General features: G+C 67.3%; 1 protein-coding gene across 1 annotated transcript in view; it reads right to left on the reverse strand.

Moving 5' to 3' along the window:
* Window positions 1-23,003, reverse strand: part of HSPG2 (heparan sulfate proteoglycan 2) — a 36,386-nt gene that overhangs the window by 7,590 nt on the left and 5,793 nt on the right. Inside the window, exons 7-75 of the mRNA XM_050714868.1 lie at window positions 22,591-22,751; window positions 22,032-22,388; window positions 21,838-21,957; window positions 21,636-21,767; window positions 20,917-21,061; window positions 20,068-20,219; window positions 19,838-19,984; window positions 19,603-19,766; window positions 19,356-19,532; window positions 19,073-19,269; window positions 18,802-18,949; window positions 18,587-18,714; window positions 18,424-18,510; window positions 18,277-18,335; window positions 18,141-18,208; window positions 17,731-17,871; window positions 16,891-17,067; window positions 16,643-16,822; window positions 16,448-16,566; window positions 16,257-16,368; window positions 16,073-16,186; window positions 15,856-15,983; window positions 15,692-15,769; window positions 15,559-15,608; window positions 15,381-15,469; window positions 15,152-15,292; window positions 14,888-15,079; window positions 14,076-14,168; window positions 13,918-13,998; window positions 13,579-13,809; window positions 13,370-13,483; window positions 13,139-13,266; window positions 12,976-13,062; window positions 12,052-12,278; window positions 11,865-11,975; window positions 11,685-11,785; window positions 11,087-11,267; window positions 10,827-10,886; window positions 10,530-10,652; window positions 10,309-10,449; window positions 10,087-10,229; window positions 9,867-10,002; window positions 9,628-9,773; window positions 9,411-9,549; window positions 9,163-9,323; window positions 8,565-8,703; window positions 8,280-8,431; window positions 7,754-7,892; window positions 7,223-7,374; window positions 6,868-7,006; window positions 6,629-6,780; window positions 6,393-6,531; window positions 6,164-6,315; window positions 5,925-6,063; window positions 5,693-5,844; window positions 5,475-5,613; window positions 5,236-5,387; window positions 5,020-5,158; window positions 4,787-4,930; window positions 4,578-4,712; window positions 3,842-4,023; window positions 3,573-3,765; window positions 3,307-3,486; window positions 1,936-2,196; window positions 1,674-1,860; window positions 1,496-1,593; window positions 480-746; window positions 285-397; window positions 54-201 (exon numbers count right to left, since the gene is read on the reverse strand). Coding sequence (XP_050570825.1) covers window positions 54-201; window positions 285-397; window positions 480-746; window positions 1,496-1,593; window positions 1,674-1,860; window positions 1,936-2,196; window positions 3,307-3,486; window positions 3,573-3,765; window positions 3,842-4,023; window positions 4,578-4,712; window positions 4,787-4,930; window positions 5,020-5,158; window positions 5,236-5,387; window positions 5,475-5,613; window positions 5,693-5,844; window positions 5,925-6,063; window positions 6,164-6,315; window positions 6,393-6,531; window positions 6,629-6,780; window positions 6,868-7,006; window positions 7,223-7,374; window positions 7,754-7,892; window positions 8,280-8,431; window positions 8,565-8,703; window positions 9,163-9,323; window positions 9,411-9,549; window positions 9,628-9,773; window positions 9,867-10,002; window positions 10,087-10,229; window positions 10,309-10,449; window positions 10,530-10,652; window positions 10,827-10,886; window positions 11,087-11,267; window positions 11,685-11,785; window positions 11,865-11,975; window positions 12,052-12,278; window positions 12,976-13,062; window positions 13,139-13,266; window positions 13,370-13,483; window positions 13,579-13,809; window positions 13,918-13,998; window positions 14,076-14,168; window positions 14,888-15,079; window positions 15,152-15,292; window positions 15,381-15,469; window positions 15,559-15,608; window positions 15,692-15,769; window positions 15,856-15,983; window positions 16,073-16,186; window positions 16,257-16,368; window positions 16,448-16,566; window positions 16,643-16,822; window positions 16,891-17,067; window positions 17,731-17,871; window positions 18,141-18,208; window positions 18,277-18,335; window positions 18,424-18,510; window positions 18,587-18,714; window positions 18,802-18,949; window positions 19,073-19,269; window positions 19,356-19,532; window positions 19,603-19,766; window positions 19,838-19,984; window positions 20,068-20,219; window positions 20,917-21,061; window positions 21,636-21,767; window positions 21,838-21,957; window positions 22,032-22,388; window positions 22,591-22,751 — 9,959 coding nt within the window. The remainder of the gene's footprint in view (window positions 1-53; window positions 202-284; window positions 398-479; window positions 747-1,495; window positions 1,594-1,673; window positions 1,861-1,935; window positions 2,197-3,306; window positions 3,487-3,572; window positions 3,766-3,841; window positions 4,024-4,577; window positions 4,713-4,786; window positions 4,931-5,019; window positions 5,159-5,235; window positions 5,388-5,474; window positions 5,614-5,692; window positions 5,845-5,924; window positions 6,064-6,163; window positions 6,316-6,392; window positions 6,532-6,628; window positions 6,781-6,867; window positions 7,007-7,222; window positions 7,375-7,753; window positions 7,893-8,279; window positions 8,432-8,564; window positions 8,704-9,162; window positions 9,324-9,410; window positions 9,550-9,627; window positions 9,774-9,866; window positions 10,003-10,086; window positions 10,230-10,308; window positions 10,450-10,529; window positions 10,653-10,826; window positions 10,887-11,086; window positions 11,268-11,684; window positions 11,786-11,864; window positions 11,976-12,051; window positions 12,279-12,975; window positions 13,063-13,138; window positions 13,267-13,369; window positions 13,484-13,578; window positions 13,810-13,917; window positions 13,999-14,075; window positions 14,169-14,887; window positions 15,080-15,151; window positions 15,293-15,380; window positions 15,470-15,558; window positions 15,609-15,691; window positions 15,770-15,855; window positions 15,984-16,072; window positions 16,187-16,256; window positions 16,369-16,447; window positions 16,567-16,642; window positions 16,823-16,890; window positions 17,068-17,730; window positions 17,872-18,140; window positions 18,209-18,276; window positions 18,336-18,423; window positions 18,511-18,586; window positions 18,715-18,801; window positions 18,950-19,072; window positions 19,270-19,355; window positions 19,533-19,602; window positions 19,767-19,837; window positions 19,985-20,067; window positions 20,220-20,916; window positions 21,062-21,635; window positions 21,768-21,837; window positions 21,958-22,031; window positions 22,389-22,590; window positions 22,752-23,003) is intronic.

Raw genomic sequence — 23,003 nt, forward strand, 5'->3', positions numbered from 1 at the left:
CCCCCCTACCCTCCCCACCAGCCTGTCCTGTCCGTCCGTCTGTCCGCGCTCACCTCGGACCTTCAGCACGTAGAAAGCTGTCTCCTGGCCGCGGCGGTTGGTGGCGGCACAGGCGTAGACGCCGGCATCCTCGGGTCGCACGGCCGGCAGCATGAGCGCCGCGCCCTCCACCCGTGCGCCCGCTGGCAGCTCCCCCTCCAGCTGTGGGGACACCGGGGGGGGTCAGCACCCGTGGGGGTCTGCACCAACGGAGGTTGCCGCCCTGTCCCCACGTCCCCGCTCACCTTGCTCCAGCTGATCTCTGGCACGGGGAAGCCGGACGCCAAGCAGGGCAGAACGGCCACCGAGCCCGCTGAGACCTCCTTCACCTCTGGCTGCCCGGCGATGTGGGGGGCAGCTGGGGACAGGCGCAGCTGTCACCCCGCCCTGCACCAGGGTGGGGGACACCCTCCCTGCTCCGCGTCCCTGTCTGCACTCACCCTGCACGTGGAGGATGACGTGGGACTGGACGGTGCCCACGGCGTTGGTGGCAGTGCAGCGGTACTGCCCCGCGTCCGCCCGCTCCACCCGCTCGATGGTCAGGGTGCCGGCACGAGACAGCACCCCCGGCCGGATGCGGCCCCCCACTTTGCTCCAGGTGACGTGGGGCTGGGGGTCGCCCAGGCCCAGGCACTCCAGCTCCACTGCCGTGCCTGCCAGCACCGTCTGCACCGCCGTCCGGATGTTGATCAGGGCCCTGGGCAGAGCTAGGGGAGGGGCAGTGGGGTTTTGGGGTGCACCCGGGGCACAGGGAGGTACCACGGGTGGAGAGAGAGATGGGGGGAAGCAGGGAGCCCGTGGACTGGGGAGATGGGGGGGTTTGGGGTGCCCATGGATATGGGGAGATGGGGAGGTAGCAGGGTGCCTGTGGGCATGGGGAGAAATAGGGGGCATTGGGGTGCCCATGGGTATGGGGAACAAGGAGAGGTCCCAAGGTGCCCATGGGTGTGGGGGGATGTGGGGGACTCTGGGGTGCCTGAGGGCACGGGGAGCGATTGGAGGTACTGGGGTGCTAAGGGGAATGGGAAGAAGTATGTGGGCATCAGGGTGACTGTGGGTGTGGGAAGAAATGGGGGGTACTGGGGTGCCTGCGGGCATGCAGAGATGGGGGAGCCAGGTGCTGAGGTGCATGGGGAGAGAGTGGGGGGTACCAGGGTGGCCAGGTGTATGGGTGTGACTGGGGTAGGGAGGTGCCTGCGGGGAGAAATCAAGGGGGTACCGAGGGGCATGGGGAGAGACGGTGGGGATACAGGGAGCCTGTGAGCATGGGGGGACGGGGTCAGCAGGTGCCTGTGGGTTTGGGGAGATGAGGGGGGCACTGGAGTACGTGAGGGAGGGGTCAGCGGATGCCTGCAGGCAGAGCAGGGGACCTGGGGGGAGCAGGGTGCCAGTGCTCACGGGGACGGGTCGGCGGGTGCCTGTGCGGACAGCCCTGGTGCGCGGGTGCCGCTCTTACCCTGGACGGTGAGGGTGGCCCTGTCCTCCGCCTGCCCGCCCGGCGCGCTGGCCCGGCACACGTACACCCCCTGCGCCCCCCGCGCCAGCTCCGGGATCCTGCAGGGACACCGGGGGGCACAGATGTGGAACCCACGGGGCGCAGGCAAGCGGCTGGCGCTGCCCCGTGCCCCTCTTACCGCAGCACCCCGTCCCGCACGCTGTGGCTGGGGGGCAGCTCCCCGCCGTCCTTCACCCACTCCAGGCGCGCCCGCGGGTCCCCCGAGACGGTGCAGGCGAACTCGGCCGTGCTGCCCACCCCCTTCACCAGGCTCCCCGGCGTCACCCGCACGGCCAGGGGACCGCCGCCATCAGCGCCACCATCACCTGCGTGGGACATAGAAGTGTCACCGTGTGGCGCGGGCATCCCCGGCACGGCACGGGGCACCCCGGGGTGCTCACCGTGGACGACGACGCGGGCGAAGGTCTCGGCGGTGCCCACGCGGTTGGTGACGAGGCAGCGGTAGGTGCCGGCATCAGCGGGCAGCACAGGGATAATGCGCAGGAGGCCGGCGCGGGGCACGGCGCGGGGTGACAGGCTGCCGTTGAGCTTGTCCCAGGTGTAGAGCAGCGGTGGGGTGCCATGGGCCAGGCACTGCAGCTGCACCGCGTCGCCCGCGTGCACCGCACTCTCCTCCGGCAGGCTCGTGGCGTACGGCGGCGCTGCGGGGATGGACGGAGACGTCAGCGCCTGGCAGCACGCGGCGAGGCAGCAATGGGGCAAGGAGGGTGACAGTGGGGCAAGGAGGGCAGCGATGGGGCGAGGAGGGTGGCGATGGGGCAAGGAGGGTGGCGATGGGAGGGCTTGGATGGAGGTGTGCTGGGGTGGGTGAGAGGTGGACCAGACCACGAGGAAGGGCTGGATGGAAGCGTGTGAGCAGAAATGGACGTGTGCAGGGAGGAGTGCTGGGATATAACCAAGGAGAGGGGATGGATGGAGGAACGTGAGCAGAAGTAGCGATAGACGTGCACAGGAATGGATGGATTGGCAAGGAAGCGATGGAAGGAGGGGTGTGGGTGAAGATGGACATGCACAAGGATGAGTGCTGGGACGGACGCGTGATGGACGCACCCACAGGGAAGGGATGGATGGAGTGGGAGCTGAGATGGAGAGCTGGGGTTGTGCACAAGGACAGACAGGAGACAGGGTGAAGAAAGCTGGAGAAGGGATGGATGGAGGAGTGAGAGCAGCAACAGAGAGAGGGGTGTGCAGGGATGAGAGCTGGGATGGATGAGCAAGAACCAGATCCACAGATGGACAGATCGAGAAGTCTGTGAGGAGATGGAGGGAGGGATGTGAGCCAGGATGGATGAGCGGTGGATGGATGCACCAGGAAGGGATGAACGGAGTGTCAGCCGAGATGGCTGCGTGCAGGGATGAGCAACAGATGGATCCGTGAACAGGGGATGGATGGGGAGGGGAGCGAGCAGAGGTGGAGAGGTCAATGTGCACAGAGATGGACAAGTGAATGGGCACATCTGGGATGGAACGGATGAAGGAGTCCGCGAGGAGATGGAGAGGAGGATGAGCGCTGGGATGGATGAAGGAGGACAGATCCACAAGGGAGGGATGGGTGGGAGAGCGTGAGCAGCGATGGAGCTGGACTTGGGCAGAGGTGGGACAGAGGAGCACAAGTGATGAGCAGAGCCGGAGGAAGGGACAGAGGGACGGAGAGAGGGCAGCGAGGGGGACGGGGACCAGCAAGAGCAGGAGGCATCTGGATGGGGGACAGAGGGCAGGCGGAGGCAGAGGGAGACCCGCAGCCCCCTTACTCTCCACGTCGAGGGTGACGAAGACCTCGGCGGAGCCGGCGGGGCTGCTGGCATTGCAGATGTACTGGCCCGAGTCCTGCTGCGCGGCGCGGGGGATGACCAGGCTGCCATTCACCACCCGGTGCTGCCAGGGCAGCGGCGCCCGCAGCTTCGACCACTCGATCCGGGGCGCCGGCTCGCCTGCGGGCATATCGCTGTCCGTCACCCGGGGCAGGTGGGGTCCGGGCAGGTGCCCCCTTACCCCGGCCACCATCCCCACCCCATACCTGTGGCTGAGCAGTGCAGCGTGGCGGTGTCCCCAGCCACCACGGTGACAGCGGGCGGCGCGGTGACCTCGGGGGCCCCGGGGTGCCTCTGTGCAGTCTCCACGCTGACGTCCACATGGGCTTGCGCCGAGCCCAGGGCGCTGTGTGCCGTGCAGATGTAGGTCCCGGCGTGCTCCGGCTTGGCCGGCGAGAGCTGGCGAGGGGACACGATGGGTGGTGAGCACCTGGCATGTCTCAGTGCCCGCAGCACCCCGGGGTGCCCCATTCACCTGCAGCACAGCCTGGCTGTCCATGTGCAGCAGCGTCTGGTGCTCCACCTTCTGCCGTGAGCCCAGACGGCTCCAGCGCACCAGTGGCCGTGGCTCGCCCCGGCCCAGGCACTCCAGGCTGAGGGATTTGCCCTCCTTCACTGTCACGGGGCCTGGGGGCATCACTGACACGGTAGGGGCACCTGGAGAACAGGGAGGGCATCAGCGCGGGGATGGGCATGGGGACACCACCACGCTGGGGGCACCTGGAGGACATCAACATGGCCATGGGGACACTGCTACTCCAGGGGCACCTGGAGGACACGGAGGGCATCAGCATGGGGATGGAGGTGGGGATACAGCCACTCCAGAGGCACCTGGAGGATATTTACATTGGGACATGGACATCACAACCCCAGGAGCACCTGAAGCATGATGAGGACATCAGGGACACCACCACCCCAGGAGCATCTGGAGAACATTGGCAAGGGGACAGGGATGGGGTCACCACCACCCTGCGGGACCTGGCCCACAGAGAGGACACGGGGATGGGGACACCACCACCCCAGGGACACCTGCAGCAAATAGAGGACATCAGCATGGAGACAGGGACATCAGCATGGGGGTGGGGACACCACAACCACCCCGGGGACAACAGAATAGAGATAAGGATAAGGACACCACCAGCACCCTAGGAGCACCTGGAGCATGGGAAGGACACAGGGACAGGGATGGGGGCACCCCGGCCACCTCGCACCTTGCACCAGGAGGTTGACAACGCTGCTGGCGACGCCGAAGCGGTTGGAGGCCACGCAGTGGTAGGCACCCTGGTTGCCTGCGTGGGCGCCGGTGATGGAGATGACGGAGCCGTTGGTGCTGATCTTCACGTTGTCTGGGCAAGGAGGAGGTGTCAGCACCGGAGCCACCATGGGGACCACACTGGGGCCACCCCAGGGACCACCGTACCTTGGAGGTGTTGGCCAGGCCCCATCCGCCAGGTGACATTGATGGGCCGGGCACCGTCATGGATGCGGCACTTGAAGGTGGCATCCTCACCCGGGGCCACAGCCATGCTGTGCGGATCGATGGAGATGATGGGGCTCTGCAGGCCTGTGGGGTCAAGGGGACAGGGGAGCCACCAAGGTCACCCATGTCCCTCACCGCCCCGGCACTCTCCCTCACCCCGCGGCCACACTCACGGTAGCTGGAGCTGTCGTGGGAGGTGACAGTGACAGTGATGGTGGCCTCGCGGGAGGTGCTGCCCACGTCTGCGCGGCACACGTACTCGCCTGAATCGGCCACGGAGAGCTGCGACAGCCGCAGGCGGGACCCCGACATCTGGGGGGAGTGGTAGCGGGTGGCATCAGCTGGGCACGCAGGGCCACCGGCCCCTGTCCCACCACATCCCCCCCTACCTGGTGCTTGGCGGGCAGGGATCCCCCACGCTTGTACCAGGTGATGGTGGCCTGGCCCTGGCCAGCCACAATGCAGTCGAGGTCCAGGGTCTGTCCCTCGGTGATGGAGGACGCCGAGGACTCGATGCGGATGGGTGGCATGACGCCGGCGGCTGCACGGGCAGAGTTAAGGGTAAGGCGCCCCCCAGCACCAGGAACCAGCACGGTCCCCATGTCCCCAGCCACAGCGTGGCACTCACGGTGGGAGGGGTTGGCGCCATCATCGATGGTGACGACAAGGGACGTCTCCTGCGTGACGCCACCCGTGGTCACCCGGCACACGTACTCGCCCGAGTCGGCCGCGGACACCTGGGGGATGCGCAGGCGCGTGCCCGACACCTGTGGGGGACACGGGGGGGGACATATTGGTACTGGAGGTCAGGATTTGGGGTGACCCCCCCTGCTGCATGCACTCTACCTGGTGGCCGGCAGGCAAGGAGCCACCGCGCTTGTACCAGGTGACGGTGGTGGGGCCAGATCCTGCCACCACACAGTTGAGGTCCAGGGTCTGTCCCTCGGCGATGGCGGAGGACGAGGACTCGATGCGGACAGGCTGGGAGGCGCTGGGGGCTGGGGACAGGGAACGGGGACATTTGGCACCGTGATGGCACATGCCCGTCCCCAAGCACTGCCCTCTCACTCGCACTCACAGTAGTAGGTGCCAGCGCTGCTGGGAACGGTGACGATGACAGATGCCTCCTGTGTGGTGCTCCCCAGGGTGACCCGGCACACGTACTCTCCCGAATCAGCCACTGACACCTGGACAAGGCGCAGGTGGGTGCCCGACACCTGCGAGGGGACACATGGGGACACATCAGCACCGAGAGCGGGGACTGGGCAGGGTCCGGGGCTGAGCCCTGCACAGTGACACCAGCTCCTTGTGCCCTACCTGGCTGTTGGGGGGCAGAGCCCCCCCCCGCCGGTACCAGGTGACGTGGGGGTGGCCCTGCCCGGCCACCATGCAGTTGAGGTCCAGTGTCTGTCCTTCGGTCACAGCAGCGGACGAGGTCTCAATCCTCACGGGTGGTGTGACACCCACAGCTGCGGGGTGGCAGGGTCAGCGTGCAGCCGCCCCCCATCGTGTCCCAGTGTCCCCCTGCTGTCCCCGTCCCCAGTACCGTAAGAGGAGCCAGCGCCGGTCTGGATGGTGACAATGAGGGACGTCTCGTGCGTGATGCCACCCGTGGTCACTCGGCACACGTACTCGCCCGAGTCAGCTGCGGACACCTGGGGGATGCGCAGGCGGGTGCCCGACACCTGTGGGGGACACACGTGGGATGGGGAACGCACACCCTTTGGCACCCCAAAAACCCTTCTTTCTGTCCCCAAATGCTCCTTCCGTGTCCCCACCTACCTGGTGTCTGGCGGGCAGGGACCCCTCGCGCTTGTACCACGTGATGGTGGCCTGGCCCTGGCCGGCCACGATGCAGTCGAGGTCCAGGGTCTGTCCCTCGGCCACAGAGGAGGAGGAGGACTCGATGCGCACCGGGGGGGTGACACCAGAGGCTGGGGACCAGGACGGCAGGGTCACCCCATGGGGACGTGGAGTGACATGGTCCCATGGGGCCCTGTCCCTGCCTGGTCCCCACTCACGGTAGGAGCCGGCCGTGCTGGGCTGGATCTTCACCACAATGGTGGCTTCCTTGGTGGTGGCCCCGCTGCTCACCCGGCACACGTACTCGCCTGAGTCGGCTGCTGTCACCTGCAGCAGCCGCAGCCGGGAGCCGGACACCTGTGGGAGGGAACACGGGGACGTTAAAGCCTGCGTGGGGCTGATGGGGCTTGCACGGGGCCACTTGGGCTTGCTCAGGGGCACTTGGCTTGCATGGGGACATCTGCACTTGCATGGAGCCACATCAGCTTGCACGCAGCCATGTGGCCTTGCACGGGGCCATGGGTCAACCCCAACCATCCGCACACTGGACACAGAGCCCTCCGTGTCCCCTACCTGGTGCCTGGATGGCAGAGACCCGCCGCGCTTGTACCAGGTGACAGTGGCCTGCGCGGGGCTGGCGATGACACAGTTGAGGTCCAGGGTTTGTCCCTCGGCCACGGTGGAAGACGAGGACTCGATGCGCAGGGGCGTTGTTCCGCCCAGGGCTGGGGATGGAGATGGCACAGTGAGAGACCAGATTCGCCACCACCACGTGTCCCACCGTGGGACACCAGGAGCCTGGCAAGCCACCAGGAGCCTGGCAAGCCACCAGGAGCGGGACTTGGGCTGTGCCTTGCTCCCAGCTGCTGGGGACGCTTTGGGGGTCCATCCCCTTCCCTCCCCACCGGGCGCCCGCTGCATCGCCGGATGGCAGCTCCACACCCCTGCGGATGTGCACACAGGGCTGTCCCCAAACACAGCACTGGGCCTGGGCACAGACCCTGGTGACAGCGGGACCGGGATGGGCACACCCATGGGTGGCTGCTCCAGGGAGCGTCACCTGCCTGTGGAGAACGTCCCCGCCCCTGCCTGGTCCCCACTCACGGTAGGAGCCGGCCGTGCTGGGCTGGATCTTCACCACAATGGTGGCTTCCTTGGTGGTGGCCCCGCTGCTCACCCGGCACACGTACTCGCCTGAGTCGGCTGCTGTCACCTGCAGCAGCCGCAGCCGGGAGCCGGACACCTGCGGGAGGGGACACGGGGACATTGAAGCCTGCATGGGGCTGATGGGGCTTGCACGGGGCCATCTGGGCTTGCATAGTGCTGCTTTGGCTTGCATGGGCTTGCACAGGACCACTCAAGCTTGCATGTGTCCACTTGAGCTTGCCTGGTTGCCATTTGGGCTTGCATGGGGCCCTGTGGCATTGCATGGGGCCACCAGAGCTTGCATGGGGCCATCAGAGGTTGCGTGGGAGCACGTGGGCTTGCACAGGGCTGCTTGGCATTGCACAGGGGTCACTGGGCTTGCATGGGGCCACCTCAGCTTGCATGGGACATAGAGGCACACACGGGGCCATGGGTCAATCCCAACTGTCTGCACCCTGGGCACAGAGCCCCCTGTGTCCCCTACCTGGTGCCTGGCTGGCAGGGACCCGCTGCGCTTGTACCAGGTGACAGTGGCCTGCGCAGGGCTGGCGATGACACAGTTGAGGTCCAGGGTCTGTCCCTCAGTCACGGTGGAGGACGAGGACTCGATGTGCAGTGGCATTGTGCCACCTGGGGCTGGGGACCAAGACAGGAAAGTGACACTGTGACAACAGCTGGGCCCCGCTGGCAAGAGCACGTTAGAGCCATCTCAGTGCCGCAGCACATGGGGACAGCCCATGGATAGTGCCACCCCCCAGTCCCCACTCACGGTAGGAGCCAGCCCTGCTGGGCTGGATCGTCACCACGACAGTGGCTTCCTTGGTGGTGGCCCCGCTGCTCACCCGGCACACGTACTCGCCCGAGTCAGCTGCCGTCACCTGCAGCAGCCGCAGCCGGGAGCCGGACACCTGCAGGAGGGAACACGGGGACGTTAAAGCCTGCGTGGGGCTGATGGGGCTTGCACGGGGCCACCTGGGCTTGCATGGGGCCACTCTGGCTTGCCCAGGGGCACTTGGCTTGCATGGGGACATCTGCGCTTGCAAGGAGCCACATTAGCTTGCATGGAGACATCTGGGCTTGCACAAGCACCGTTTGGGCTTGCCCAGGACAACTTGAATTTGCACGTGGCCACTCAAGCTTGCCTGGACACCATCTGGCCTTGCATAGGGACACTTGAGCTTGCACAGGACCATTTTGGCTTGCCCAAATGCCATTTGTGCTTGCCCAGGACCACTCAAGCTTGCACAGGGCTGTTTGGATTTGCACAGGGCCATCTGGGCTTGCACGTAGCCATGTGGCCTTGCACGGGGCCATGGGTCAACCCCAACCGTCTGCACGCTGGACACGGAGCCCTCCGTGTCCCCTACCTGGTGCCTGGCTGGCAGGGACCCGCCGCGCTTGTACCAGGTGACGGTGGCCTGCGCGGGGCTAGCAATGACACAGTTGAGGTCCAGGGTCTGTCCCTCGGCCACGGTGGAGGAGGACGCCTCGATCCTGACGGGGGCTGTGCCACCCGAGCCTGGTGGCCCTGGGAAGGAGGACGGAGCGATGGCAGGGAGATGGCACGCCACCCAAGGCCACCCGCGGCAACCCGCAGCACTGAGCCTGGCCTCACCGTAGGACAGCCCGGAGCTGGACACAACGGTGACGATGACAGACGCCTCCCGGACGGTGGCTCCCAAGTTCACCCGGCACACGTACTCGCCCGAATCAGCCGCCGTGATGTGGGGGACGCGAAGACGGGACCCCGACACCTGGTGGCGACACATCGGTGTCAGAGAGAGGGGGACAGGGCAGGATTTGGGGTGACTCCCCCGCTGCCCGTGCCCTACCTGGTGGCCGGCGGGCAGGGAGCCGCCGCGCTTGTACCAGGTGACGGTGACGTGGCCTGATCCTGCCACCACGCAGTTGAGGTCCAGGGTCTGTCCCTCGGTGACAGAGGGGGACGAGGACTCGATGCGGACGGGCGGCACGGCCCCTGCGGGAAGTGGGGCAGGCTGCAGCTCTGGCAGGCACCCAGGGTGCCCCAAAAACCATCCCCAAACGCCAGTGGTGCGTCCCTAACCCTCACCTGGCACCACCACCACCTCGATGCTGGCGCGGGCTGTGCCGGCGGCGCTGGTGCCCACGCAGAGGTAGATGCCACCATCGGCCACCGTGATGGAGGGAATGAGCAGCGTGGCGATGTCGGTGCGCTCAGAGCGGGACTGCGGCATGAGGATGGGGTGAGCGGCACCCAAGACATGCCACCACCCCAGGGGAGCACCCATGGGTGCTCATGCCCGGCTCACCTGTGGTGGCAGGGAGCCCCCCTGCTTCTCCCAGGAGATGGTGGCAGTGGGTGACCCCGACACCCGGCAGTACAGCCGCACTGTGGAGCCCTCCTGCACCTCCGTCCGCTCTGGGCTCACCTGCACCTGGGGCTCACCAGCGCCTGCAGGCAGCAGGGGTCAGTAGGGGTCAGTGCTAGCACCGGGACGGGGACATCGGGGATGTCGGGGGACAACGCTCACCTTGCACATGGAGGAAACCCCGCGCCGTGTGCTGGCCGGCGCTGCTGCGCGCGCGGCACATGTAGTGCCCCTGGTCGGATGGCTCGACGGCGCCGAACCGCAGAATCCCACCGTGGGCGACTGCCCGTGGTGGCAGCGCGCCTGCGGGGACAGGGCACCACGTCACCCCTGCCACGTCCCCCATCCCGGTCCCCAGGTCCCCGCGTGTGGCGAGCACCTACCGAGCCACTCGAGGGTGGGCGCAGGGCTGCCGGTGGCCACGCAGCGGAATTCGGCCGGCTGCCCCGGTGCCACGCTCAGCTGCGCCGGCTCCACGGTGGCGGTGGGGGCGGTGGCGGTGGCGGCTGCGGTGACACGTGGCGGGGTTCAGAGTGTGCCAGCGCCACCCCCGGTGCTGTCCCCAAGGGGTGGCACGAAGCAGGGGGGTGGTGTGGCGCAGGGTGCGCGGTGGAGCCCCGGCATGCAGCGGGCAGGGGGTGTGTGTGGCCCCCCCACAAGATGTCCCCCTGGTGACTTACCGGGTCTGTGCCCCTCCATAAACTCAACAGGTCCATAAAACATCTGGGTCTTCGAAGGGGCTGCAAAAGTGGGGGTCAAGTTTAAAGTTGGGGCATGCGAGCCCATCACCCCGGCGTCTGGACTCCTCAATGGAGCCGGGTTTTCCAGAAGAAGCTTTCACCCGCGCCAACACCGAAACAACGCTCGGGGTCCCTGCGGCTCAACCCCTGCCAGTTTGGGGGTGCAGAGCATCCGGTGCCCCCCAGGCTTGGGAACGCACCCTGGACGTAGAGTGTGGCCGTGCCCTCGTCCATGTCCAGCATGTTGGAGCCGGTGCAGACGTAGACGCCGGCGTCCTCAGGCTGCACGTTGCGGATGGTCAGGATGCCGTTGAAGTCCATGGCGCGCGACGGCAGCGTCCCATGGTTCTGGCGTGTCCACACCAGGGTGTAGGCGGGTGACTGGGGGGCGAGGGGGAAGAGGGTGGTGAGGAAGGGCCTGATGGGCACCCAGGGGTGTCCGTGGGTCCTGTGGGTCTGGGTGGGCATCCGCATGGAGATGGGTGGGCACCTAAAGGTGTCCCAATGCCCAGGTGGGCACCCAGGGGTGTCTGGGTGCCATGCACTGCTGCATGGGTGCACAGGGGCTTCTGTATGACCTTCGTGGCCTGGTGGGCACCCAGGGGTGACCCTGCACCCTGCAGGTCCAGGTAGGCACCCAGGGGTGTCTGTGTGTCCCACGTGGGTGGCTATGGGGCCTGTGTGGTAATGTGGACACCCAAGAGTACCCATGTGCCCTGCACAACCCAGAGAGCACCCAGGGGTGCCCAAGCGATGTAGTGAGCACCCAAGGGTGCCCGCAGGCCCCCCCTGGCTCACCTTGCTCTTGGCTGTACAGATGAAGGTGACATCGGCCCCGGGCTTCACCCGCTGCACCCTCTTCTCCTCCACGGTGACAGTGATGGGCTTGGTGGGTGTCTCTGCACCGAGATGAGAGGGCTGAGCCCCGTCCCCTGCCCCGTCGCCTGCCATCCCCCCACCGCCACCACCGTGCCCTACCGGTGACGATGACTTCGGCCCGGCTGGTGTTGCTGTGCTGCAGGTTGCGGCAGGAGCACACATAGACGCCGGCCTCGGCGGGCTGGATGCTGGCGAAGTGCAGCTCCTCGCCTGGCGGTGTGGGGTGGGTGAGACCCCGGTGTCCCAGTCCCCATCCCCATCCCCGTCCCCGTCCCCAGCCCCCTACCTTGCCGCTGGCTCTGGGCGCTGCTGGGCAGGGGCCGCCCGTCCTCCCGCGACCAGTGGTAGTAGAAGGGGGGGTTCCCGCTGGCCTGGCAGCGCAGCGTCACCGGGCTGCCCTGCGGCACCGCTGTGCGTGGCGGGTGCACGCGCACCACGAGAGGGGGCGGCGAGCCCTGCGGCACGCATGTCTGGCCCCGCACGCTGGGGTCCCCCACGTAGCCAGGAGCACACCTGCGGGGGGAGCACAGGGTGAGGATGTGGGGGGGTGTTGGGGTGAGATATTGGGGTGGGAATATCGGGGTGCGGAAGTTGGAGTGGAGGTAACAGGATGGAGAAGTTGGGGTGGAGATATGGAGGTGGAGATATCGGGATGGGGATATGGGGGTGATGACATTGGGGTGGGTATATAGGGGTGGAGGTATCGAGATGAGGATGTTGGGGTAAGGATATCGGGGTGGAGACATTGTGGGGAGGATATGGGTAGGATATTGGGAAGGGAATGTTGAGGTGATGATACTGGAGGGGCGATATGGGGAAGACATCAAGACGGGGATATCAGGGTGAGGATGTTGGGATGGGGATATGGGGGTGATGACATCGGAGTGAGTATATAGGGGTAGAGATATCGAGATGGGGATGTTGGGGTGAGGATATTGGGGTGATGATACTGGAGTGGGAATATGGGGATGGGGCTATCAGCTGAAGATACTGGGGGTGTTGTAGGGGGGAGGTCGGGGGGAGGATGTTGGGGTGGGGATATCAGGGTGGGAACGTTGGGGTGAGGATGTTGGGACGGGGACATAAGAGTGAGGATATGGGGGTGATGATATTGCAGTGAGGATGTTGGGGCAGGGATATGGGGACGACAATGAGATGGGGATGTCAGGGCGAGGGTTTGACAACATCGCGGTGCCCCCGCACCACTCACCGCTCGCAGTACTGCCCGGCATAGCCTGGCGCGCAGGCGGTGCAGCGGTACCCGCCGCCTCCCAAACTCTCGCAGGTCCGCGAGAACCTGGGGGGACAGGGAAGCATCGGGGACCATTCCCTCCTGGCGCCTCCCCCCCCTCTAAGCCCCTACAAACACTCACTGGTTTTCAGGGTGCACAAGGGGGCAGGCGCAGGGCTGGCAGTCCTCAGGGGTGCCGGCGGTGGCATCCCCGTAGAAGCCGGGCGCGCACTGGTCACAGAAGTCCCCCGCTGTGTTGTGCAAGCAGCCCTGGAGTTGGGGGGGGCAGCAGAATGGGGGTGCATGGCGCTGGGAGGTGGCCCCAGCACCCCAAAAAGCCGCAGGGCGCCATGACCCCCCCAGGGGGACTTACGGAGCAGAGGCCGCTCTCGGGGTGGCAGGTCTCCGAGTGGCCGTTGCACTCACAGAGCTCGCAGTGCCCCAGGTACAGCCCCCCCCCGGTGCGCGTGTAGCCAGGGGCACAGTCCTGCAAGAAGGAGCAGGGATGGGGGGGGGCTCAGCACCATGACCCCCCCACACCTCCCCACAGACCCGGAGCACGCCACCCAGGGGCCGGCTCACCTGGCAGGAGAGGCCACGGTAGCCGGGGGGGCAGCGGCACTCCTCCACCTCCAGCGCCGGGGGGAGGCCAGGCCGGGGGGGCACGGCCACGTCCATGCTGACACCGGCGATGCTGGATGCGGCCATGCTGGTCGAGTAGGTGGCGCGGATCAGGATCTCGTCCAGGTCGGCCAGCGCCATCAGGAGATGCTCCCGCGTGGCCGGCTGCCCATCTGGCCGCTGCCAGTATTGCTGAGAGCAGGGAGGTGCTGTTAGGGGGGGGGGGCACCAACTCGGCACCCACCCCCAGGTGCCAGGGGTGCCAGGTGCCAGGGACCAAAGGCAGGTGCCCGCTCCTACCTCCCGAAAAACGATCTCAAAGGCGTGCGGTGTGCCGGGGGGCAGGTCGGGCTGGTATGCCACCAGCGTGATGTCGTTGCCCTGCGGATACAGGGTGGTCAGGGGGGTCCCGCTGCCGTACCCCGTCCCCAACCCCCCCCAAACTGTCACCCCCCTACCGTGATCTGGATGTCGGCGTCGGGCAGAGGGGCCCCCCGGCCCCCTGGGGTGTAGGTGAGGGTGTAGCGGAGCCTCCCACCGTAGGAGCCCACCTGCGGGTGGGAAAAGGGGAGGTGGGAATGGGGGGGGCCCGGTGCATGTGTGGGGACCCCCCCGGGTGCTGCCCTGCAGGGACCTGAGGGTTGGCCCTGGGGAAAGGCCTCTGGGGAGCTGGGGGTCTGGGGAGGTTGGGGGGGAAGGGAGGAAGGGGATGGAAAGGAGGGAACAGGCAGGGGAAGGGAAAGGGGAAGGGGGAAGGGAAAGGAAGGAAAAAAGAAAAAAGGGAAAAAGGGAAAAAGGGAAAAGGAAACAGAAGAAAAGGGAAAAGGAAAAAGGGAAAAAGGAAAAGGGAAAAGGGAAAAGGGAAGAAGAGAAGGAAATGGAAAAGAAAATGGAAAAGAAAAGGGAAAAGAAAGGGGAAGGGGAAAGACAAAAGGGGAAGGGGAAAGGCAAGGAAAAGGAGGAAAGGAAAAGGGAAGAGGAAAAGAAAAAGGTAGAAGAGGAAGGGAAAAATTAAGAAGAAGAAGGAAAATTAAAAGGGAAGAGAACGGATAAGAAGAAAAAAAATGAAAATAAAAGGAAAAGTGAAAAGGAAAAGGGAAGAGAGAAAGGGAGAAGAGAAAAGGAATGGGGGAGGAAGCAGGAGGCACTGGGAGCCTGCATCCACCTCCCCCTGCTAACCGTGCCGGGGCGAGCACCCAGGGGTGCCCATGGAGCTGGGGGTCCCAAGGGGCGCCCCGAGGAGGGGGCACCCCTGGGTGCCGGCCGTTACCTTGTCCCCCTGGTAGGGCTGGGGCAGCTGCCAGTAGTAGGACTCAGGGGACAGCTCCCCGAAGCGCCCGTAGGTGAGCTGTGGCCCCGCGGTGCCCATCTCTACACTGAAGCCGGTGGCCACGCGGGTGCTGCGCTGCCGGTTCACCAGCGCGAAGCCCTGCCAGCTCCCGGGGCCGAAGGGCGTCCGGACCTGCGGGGCAGGGCGGGTGAGTGGCCTGGGGACACCGGGGGACCGCGGGGACCCGTGGGGACGGGGACTCACCGTGTCGCGGGAGTAGGAGGTGCTGGCGCAGTGCTGGACGATGCCCATGCAGAAGCAGGGCAGGCAGCCCGCTGGGTTTACGGCGCTCAGGTGGAAGTGGTGGGGGCGGCAGGTCGCGCAGTGGGGACCCTCCACGTTGGCCTGCAGGGGACAGGGAGGGTTACGCTGTGGTTTTGTACGCCCCCACCACCGATGTGGGGACACGGCACGGCATGGGGACAGGGCTCACCTTGCACTGGCACAGCCCGCTGGCGTCACACTGCTCGCCGATGCTGCCCTGCAGGTTGCACTGGCACTGGTCACCGGTGGCCCCTGGCTCTGGGGGTGTCACACGGGGGGGCAGCGGTTAGGTGGGAACCCCAATCCCAACAGAGAACACCGCGTTGTCCCCACCCCAGGACACTCACCTCGGCACGGCTCTCCCCGCAGCGGGTCCCCCACGTAGCCAGGTGAGCACCTTTGAGGGGGCATGAAACAAGCCGATGAGGGGGGGTCCCCAAACCCCCTGCCACCCCACCGCCACCCCAGCATCCCCAGCACCTCTCGCAGAGGCGCCCGCTGTGTCCCGGGGCACAGGCGCTGCACGTGGGCTGCCCGTCCGTGTCCTCGAAGCAGCTCCTGGATGGGAGAGGGGAGGGCAGGGCGATGGGTGAGCCCCAGCTGGTGGCCCCCGGGGTCACGGGGAGGAGGTGGGGGGCACCTACTGGGTGTCGGTGTGGGGCCCTTGGCAGGGGCAGGGCCGGCAGTCGCCCGGGGTGCCATGGGTGGCATCGCCGTAGTAGCCAGGCTGGCACTTGTCACACTGTGTGCCCTCCGTGTGGTCCCGGCAGCCCTGGTGTTGGGGGGAGAGGGAGATGCTGGCACGGCGAGGGGGTCCCCACCGTGCCCCCCACGCTGTCCCCATGCCAGCGCCGGGCTCACCTGGCACTCGCCTGTCTCAGGATGGCACTCGTCGGCATGCCCATGGCACTGGCAGCGCTCGCAGGTGCCCAGGTAGAGCCCGCTGGTGCTGCGGGTGTAGCCCACGTCGCAGTCCTGTGGGGACAGGGACAAGTGTCGGCCACCGGCCATGTCCCCAGAGCCATGGGGACGGGGGGGGGCTCACCTGGCAGGAGGGGCCACGGTAGCCGGGGGGGCAGGCACAGTCCTCCACCTCCAGCGCCGGTGGCCGGCCGGTGGCGTGGGGCACGGCCACGTCCAGGCGGACATCAGCGAGCCTGCAGGGCAAGACAGGATATCCCCACCGCCCTGCCCGCGTGTCCCCTGTCCCCAGCCAGTGTCACGCCGCCCCGGTACCTGCTCTCCATCGGTTGGTCTGTGTAGGATGCGCGGATCATGAGGACATCGATGTCGGCCAGGGCCATCAGGAGGTGCTCCCGGGTGGCATCGCGCCCGTCCGCCCGGCGCCAAGCGTGCTGCGGGCACAGCCCCGGGGTGACCATTGTGTCCCCAGAGCCCCAGCACCCACCCCAGGGGGACGCCAGCTCTCACCTCGCGGAAGGGCACGGTGACGGTGGTGGGGACACCGGGCGCAGGGGTGGCATCAGAGAAGTGCTCCAGGAAGATGCCGTTGCCTTGCAGCAGGACGTCAGGCTGGCGCTGCAGCGGCTGGGCATCTGCTGGCGCATGGTGCGTCACCGTGTACTGCAGCTCGCCCCCATACGATGTCACCTGCACGGGGACAGGGCTCAGCCGGGCTCGTGGACACCCTGCTGTCCCCTCCGTCCCCACCACGGCACCTTGTCTCCGGTGAAGGATGTGGGCAGAACCCAGAAGTAGACATCACGGGGCAGTGTGTAGAAGTCGGAGAAGACGAGCTCCCGTGGGGCAGCGAAGCGTGAGCCTTTGATCATCGTCCCCGTGCCTGCCAGGTTGGTCAGGTGCAGTGGCGACACCTCCTCAGCAGTGACACGGACCTGCAGAGGTGGGGGACAGGGGCATGGGACACGGTACGGCGCTGCTTGGCAGTGCACAACATGGCACAGCACAACATGGCAGAGCATGGTGCACCATGGCACAGCACAGCATGGCACAGCACAGCACAACGTGGCATGGCACAGCATGGCATGGTGCACCATCACATCGCATGACACAGCAAGGCACAAATGGCATGGCGTGGTGCAACACGGTGTAACACAATGTGGCAAGACACGGTGCAACATGGCATGCCATAACACAGCACAGCTTCGTATGGCACGCTGCAACATGGCACAGCACTACACAGCACGGCACAATGAAACATTATGTGGCACAACAGGGCACAGTGTGACATCGCATGGCACAACATGGCACAGCACAACACGGCACAGTGCGACATTGCATGGCACAACATGGTACAGCACAACTTGGCGTGGCACAACGGGGCACAGCACAACTTGGCATGGCACGGTGAAGCATGGCACAGCACAACACAGCATGGCAAAGTACAACACTGCATGGCACAACATGGCACAGCACAGCATGGCACAGCACGGTGCAACTTTACACGGCACGGTACAACATTACACGGCACAACATGGCACGGCATGACATGGCACTGCACAACATGGCACAGCACAACACAGCGCGGCGCAGGGTACCTGGTCACGGCTCCAGGAGGAGCTGGCGCACTGCCGCGAGACGCCCATGCAGAAGCACTTGAGGCAGCCATCGGGGTTGGCGTCGCTCAGGTGGAAGGTCCCAGCCGCGCACTCATCACACTGCCGCCCCGTCACGTTGGGCTGCAAGAGGGGACAGGGACTGGGAAAACGGGTGCTGTGGGGACGGGGAAACTGGGTGCTGCAGGGGACTGGAAACCCAGGTGCCAGGAGGACTGACAAACTGGGGGCTATGGGAGGACTGGAAAACCCTGGGGAATTGGACTGGGTGCCACAGGGATGCCGTGGGGAACTGGGTGCTGGGGAAAATGAACTGGGTGCCACGGGGGACAGGGCTGGGTGCTGCAGGGACCAGCCCGGGTGCTGCGGGTTCGGGGCAGGCAGACACCCACCTTGCAGCGGCACGTGCCACCCACCGCGTCCTTGCCCCCGCGTGCATCGCACTTGACGAGCTCCTGGCCTGCAGGGAGAGAGGGTGAGGAACGGGCAGAGCCGGGGGGGTGCGGGGGGACACCGGGCAGCACTCACCGATGCGGGTGCACTTGCCACCTGGCTGGATGGGGTCTCCCTCATAGCCTGGGGCGCACCTGGGGGAGGATGAGGACAGGGGCCCATGGGAGGGGGCCGGGGGGCCCACGCTCGCAGCCCGCGTTTCACCAGCCCCTGCCCACCCACCTCTCGCAGCGGCGGCCAGCATAGCCGGGGGCGCAGGCATCGCAGGTGGCCTGGCCATCCGTGTCCAGGAAGCACGACTCGGAGAACCTGCGGGCGAGGGGACGGTGACGTGGGGCCGTAATGTGCCACCAGTCCCCCCCAAACCACCCAGGGCAGCACCCACCTGCGGGCTGGCTCGGTGTAGGGGCAGGGGCAGGGGCGGCAGGCGGTGGCCGTGCCCTGCGTGGCGTCGCCAAAGAAGCCAGGTTTGCACTTCTCACACTGGGGACCCTCTGTGTTGTGCTGGCAGTTCTGTGGGGACAGCACAGGGGTTGGTGGCACTGCCTTGTGGATGAGCCCCTGGCCCCATGTCCCCTGTCCCCATGTCCCCATCCTTACCAGGCAGTGCCCAAAGACCTGGTCGCAGGTGCTGGAGTGGCCGTGGCAGCTGCAGCCCGAGCAGGTCCCCAGGTAGGGTCCCTGCGGCACCCGCTCGAAATTGGCGGCGCACCGCTGGCACGACAGCCCTGTGTAGCCCACGGGGCACCTGGGGACACAGCGGTGTGACGGTGGCACCCCCACAGTGGCACCATGATGGTGGCACTGCGCTGGTGGCACCACACCGGTGGGTGCGTTGCTTTGCCAGTGCCCGCAAGTCACCGCCGCTCACCTGCACTCCTCGACGTCCCCGGCAGGTGCCAAGCTGGTGTCCCCAGGACTGGTGATATCCATGGCCACGTCGCTGAGCCCCACGCTGGCCATGCGCCCGTCATACACCGCCCGCACCAAGATGCCCTCCAGCTCCTGCAGCACCATCAGCAGCAGCTCCCGGCTCACCGGGGCGCCCGTCTCGTCCTCCCAGTTGTCCTGTGGGGACGGTGAGCGCCGGCATCACCCCAGGGTGCCACCAGCATCCGTCAGCACCCTTCAGCGCCCGTCCCCAGCGTACCCACCTCGGTGAAGGGGATGCGGCGGCGGTTGAGGACGTCGGGCTGGGTGTCCCCAGCGCGCGCCTGGAGCTGGCGGCCCCGGCCCCGCAGCAGCACGTCAGGGCGGGGGGCTGGCTCGGGGGGCCCCCGGCCCAGTCGGTAGCGCACGCCATAGCTCAGCGCCCCGCCATAAGCGTCCACCTGGCAAGGGCAGCGCGGTGTCAGCGGCTGTGCCGGGGTGTCCCCAGCCCTGCCGCTGCCCCACGGTCACCTTGTCACCCAGGAAGGGGGCCGGCAGTGCCCAGAAAGCGTCGAGAGCCAGGAAGCGCCGGGACAGGTCCAGGAGCTGGAACTCCTCGGTGGCCACGTCCACGTGCAGCTGGGTGGCTGCAAGCGCCGGCAGGGACGGAGTTGATGGCACCGTCACGTTGACACCTGTGGGGAGAGGCTCAGCCCTGTGTGTCGCCCCCCTCCCTGCGCTCTGTCCCCCTGTCCCTGCGACTTACCCTTGAAGTCATCGGGGCGGTCGAAGCGCAGATGCAGGCGGTGGCGGTGGCGGGCAGTGGCACGGCAGGCGGTGGTGACGCCGAAGCAGAAGCAGGGCAGGCAGCGGGATGTGCCCGTCACCTGGAAGTGGCCCTCGGGGCAGGGACCTGCGGGGACGGGGAGGGGATCAGGTGAGGGCGCAGGGACAGGGGCGCAGGACGGGGAGGTGGCGGCAGCTGGGGACGCTCACCGGGGCGGGGGGTGACGGTGAGGACGCTGTCGGGGATGCCGAAGACCATGCCGCGGGTGTTGATGGCCTCGCAGGTGTAGGCGCCCTGGTCGGCCTCCTTCACGTCCCGGATGGTCAGCGTGCCCTGCCCGCCCTCGCTCACGATGGACACCCTGCACGGCACGCTCACTGCACCGCACGCTCACGGCACCGCGCGCTCAGTGCACGGCGTGCTTGGCACATGGCGCGCTCAGTGCACAGCACGCTCACTGCACTGCACACTCGGTGCACAGCGTGCTCGGTGCACAGCATCCTTGGTGCACGGCATGCTTGGTGCCTGGCACGCTCGGTGCCTGGCGTGCATGGTGCATGACACACCTGGTGCATGACACACTCGGTGCACAACACACCTGGTGCACAACACACCTGGTGCATGACACGCTCGGTGCATGACACGCTTGGTGCCCGGCACGCTCAGTGCACGCCCGGCACACCACACCGCCCAGTGCGAGGACCAGCCTTGGGCACAGCCCTGCTGCTTGCTGCAAGCCCCGCCCCCAGCAGAAGCCCCGCCCCCACCACTCACCTTTGCAAAGCCCCCACCTGCGGCAGGCCCCGCCCCTTGCCGAGCCCCGCCCCCACAAGCCCCTCCCACCCCACAGCCCCGCCCCTTGCGCGAGCCCCGCCCGTGCAGGCCCCTCCCCTAACCGCAAGCCCCGCCCACCATTGGCCACGCCCCTCCTGTAAGCCCCGCCCACACACAAGCCCCACAGGGAGATGTCCCCCCTTGACCTCACCCCATCCCTTGGCCCCGCCCCTCCCGCTGCCCCGCCCACCCGGTGGCCCCGCCCCTCCCGCGGCCCCACCCACCTGCGGCTGGGGGGGATGTTCCCCCAGTTGAGGCGCCAGGTGATGATGGGGGTGGGCACGCCGGTGGCGGCGCAGGTGAAGCTCACCGTCTGCCCCGGCACCGCCTGCACCGACTCCCGCGGCGGCGTCACCACCTGCGGCGGCACTGCGGGGCGCGCGTCACCCCCTGCGCCCGGCACCCCCCCAGCCCCCGGCTGCGGGGACCCCAGCGTCCCAGCACGGTGCCGCGCCGCAGGGTCCCCCGCCCAGCGCAGGGGACGCGGCGTTCCATGGCACCACGCTGGGTGGCACGGCACAGGGACCCCAGCATGGCACGGCTTGGGCACGGGGTCCCCAGCCCAGGGACCCCCACCCCACTTGGGTGGCAGTGTCCCCAGCCCGGCGCGGCTTGGGCACGGGGTCCCCAGCCCAGGTGGGCGCACTGTCCTAGCACAGAGCCAAGCACTGTGCCACGGCACAGCGTCACCAGCACAGGGTCCCCAGCCCCACCTGAGGGACGCAGTGTCCCAGCGCAGCACCCAGCACGGTGCCGCATCAGTGTCCCCAGCCGTGCCACAGCTTGGGCGCAGCGTCCCCAACACCGGCTCCCAGCCGTGCCCAGCAGCGCAGCGTCCCCATCACCGCGCCCCCCAGCTTGGGTGCAGCGTCCCCAGCACGGTGCCACGGCACGGTGTCCCCAGCCCCTCCCCGGTGTCCCCATGTCCCCCGGTGCCACTTACTGCAGCCAACCTCGTCGGAGCGGTCGGGGCAGTCGGGCTCCTCGTCGCAGTGGTAGCTGGCAGGGATGCAGGTCCCGCTGGCCACGCAGCTGAACTGGTCCGGCCCGCACGCCGCGCCGGGTGCCTTGGTGGCTGCAAGGGACAGCAGCCATCAGCCGGAGCCGTGTCACCGCGCGTCCCCACCGCTCCCAGCCACACTCACGGCAGTCGGTCTCATCTGAGCCGTCCCCGCAGTCGTTGTCCCCGTCGCAGCGCCACAGCTTCAGGGCGCAGTGCCCGTTGCGGCACTTGAACTCGTTGGGCTCGCAGGGCGACGGGGTGCCTGGGGGGGGGGCAGGGTGTCAGCACCCGCCCCGGGATGCCACCGCCACCGCCACCACCCCTCTGGTAACTCACCGCAGTCCTCCTCGTCGCTGCCATCGGCGCAGTCGCGCTCGCCGTCACAGAGGTAGTCGCGGGGCACGCAGCGCCCGTCCGCGCAGGTGGCCTCGGCCGGCCGGCACCCGGCTTTGGGTGGCGGGGGGCGGCGGGTGGTGGCGGGGACGGTGACCAGCGGGCGGGTGGTGGCGGGCCGGGCCGTGCTGGGGGGCGCGGGGCGTGCCGGGGAGGTGGCCGGGGGGGGCTCACCGCAGCCCTGCTCATCCGAGGCATCGTGGCAGTCGGGGCGACGGTCGCAGCGGTACTCGTGGGCGATGCACTCGCCGCTGCCGCAGGAGAACTCCAGGGCGGTGCAGGGGCGCAGGTGAGGCGTCACTGCACGGGGGGGGGTCACAGTCAGGGGGGGTGTCCTGTGTCCTGTCCCCCCCCCCGTCACCCGCCCTCAGATATCACAACGTGAATGGCAAAAAATGGGGGGGCTCAAGGCGTGCTGGCACGCAGGACCCCGTGCTGTCCCCAGTGGCCCCACAGTTGGGGTATGGAGCGGGGGGGTGTTCTGTGCCCCCCCGGTGCTCACCAGCCCCCAGGCGCCGGAACTGGAAGCCGACGGGCGAGGTGACGAAGGAGGCGATGGAGCCGGCAGCCACCACGTCCCGCAGCACGGCCCCGATCTGCGCCTCGTCCCCGTTGCCCTCCGAGCCCACGTCCAGCTCCACGAAGACGCTGCCCTCCAGCTCCCTGAGGGCAGGGGGACAGTGCCCCAATGCCCCCCACCCCAACGCCCTGCACCCCCAAAACTTCCTGCTCCCCCAAAACCTCCCCTGCACCCTGTACCTCCCTTGCACCCCGAAACTTCTCATGCCCCCAAACCTCCTCTGCACTCCCCAAAGCATCTCATCCCCAGACCTCCCTGTGCCCCCAAACTTCCCTGCACCCCAAAACCTCTCCACCCTCCCAAACCTCCCCTGCACCCCAAATATCCCCATGTCC

This window comes from Cygnus atratus, chromosome 21 (genome assembly GCF_013377495.2).
Source record: "Cygnus atratus isolate AKBS03 ecotype Queensland, Australia chromosome 21, CAtr_DNAZoo_HiC_assembly, whole genome shotgun sequence".
Classification (NCBI taxonomy): Eukaryota; Metazoa; Chordata; class Aves; order Anseriformes; family Anatidae; genus Cygnus; species Cygnus atratus.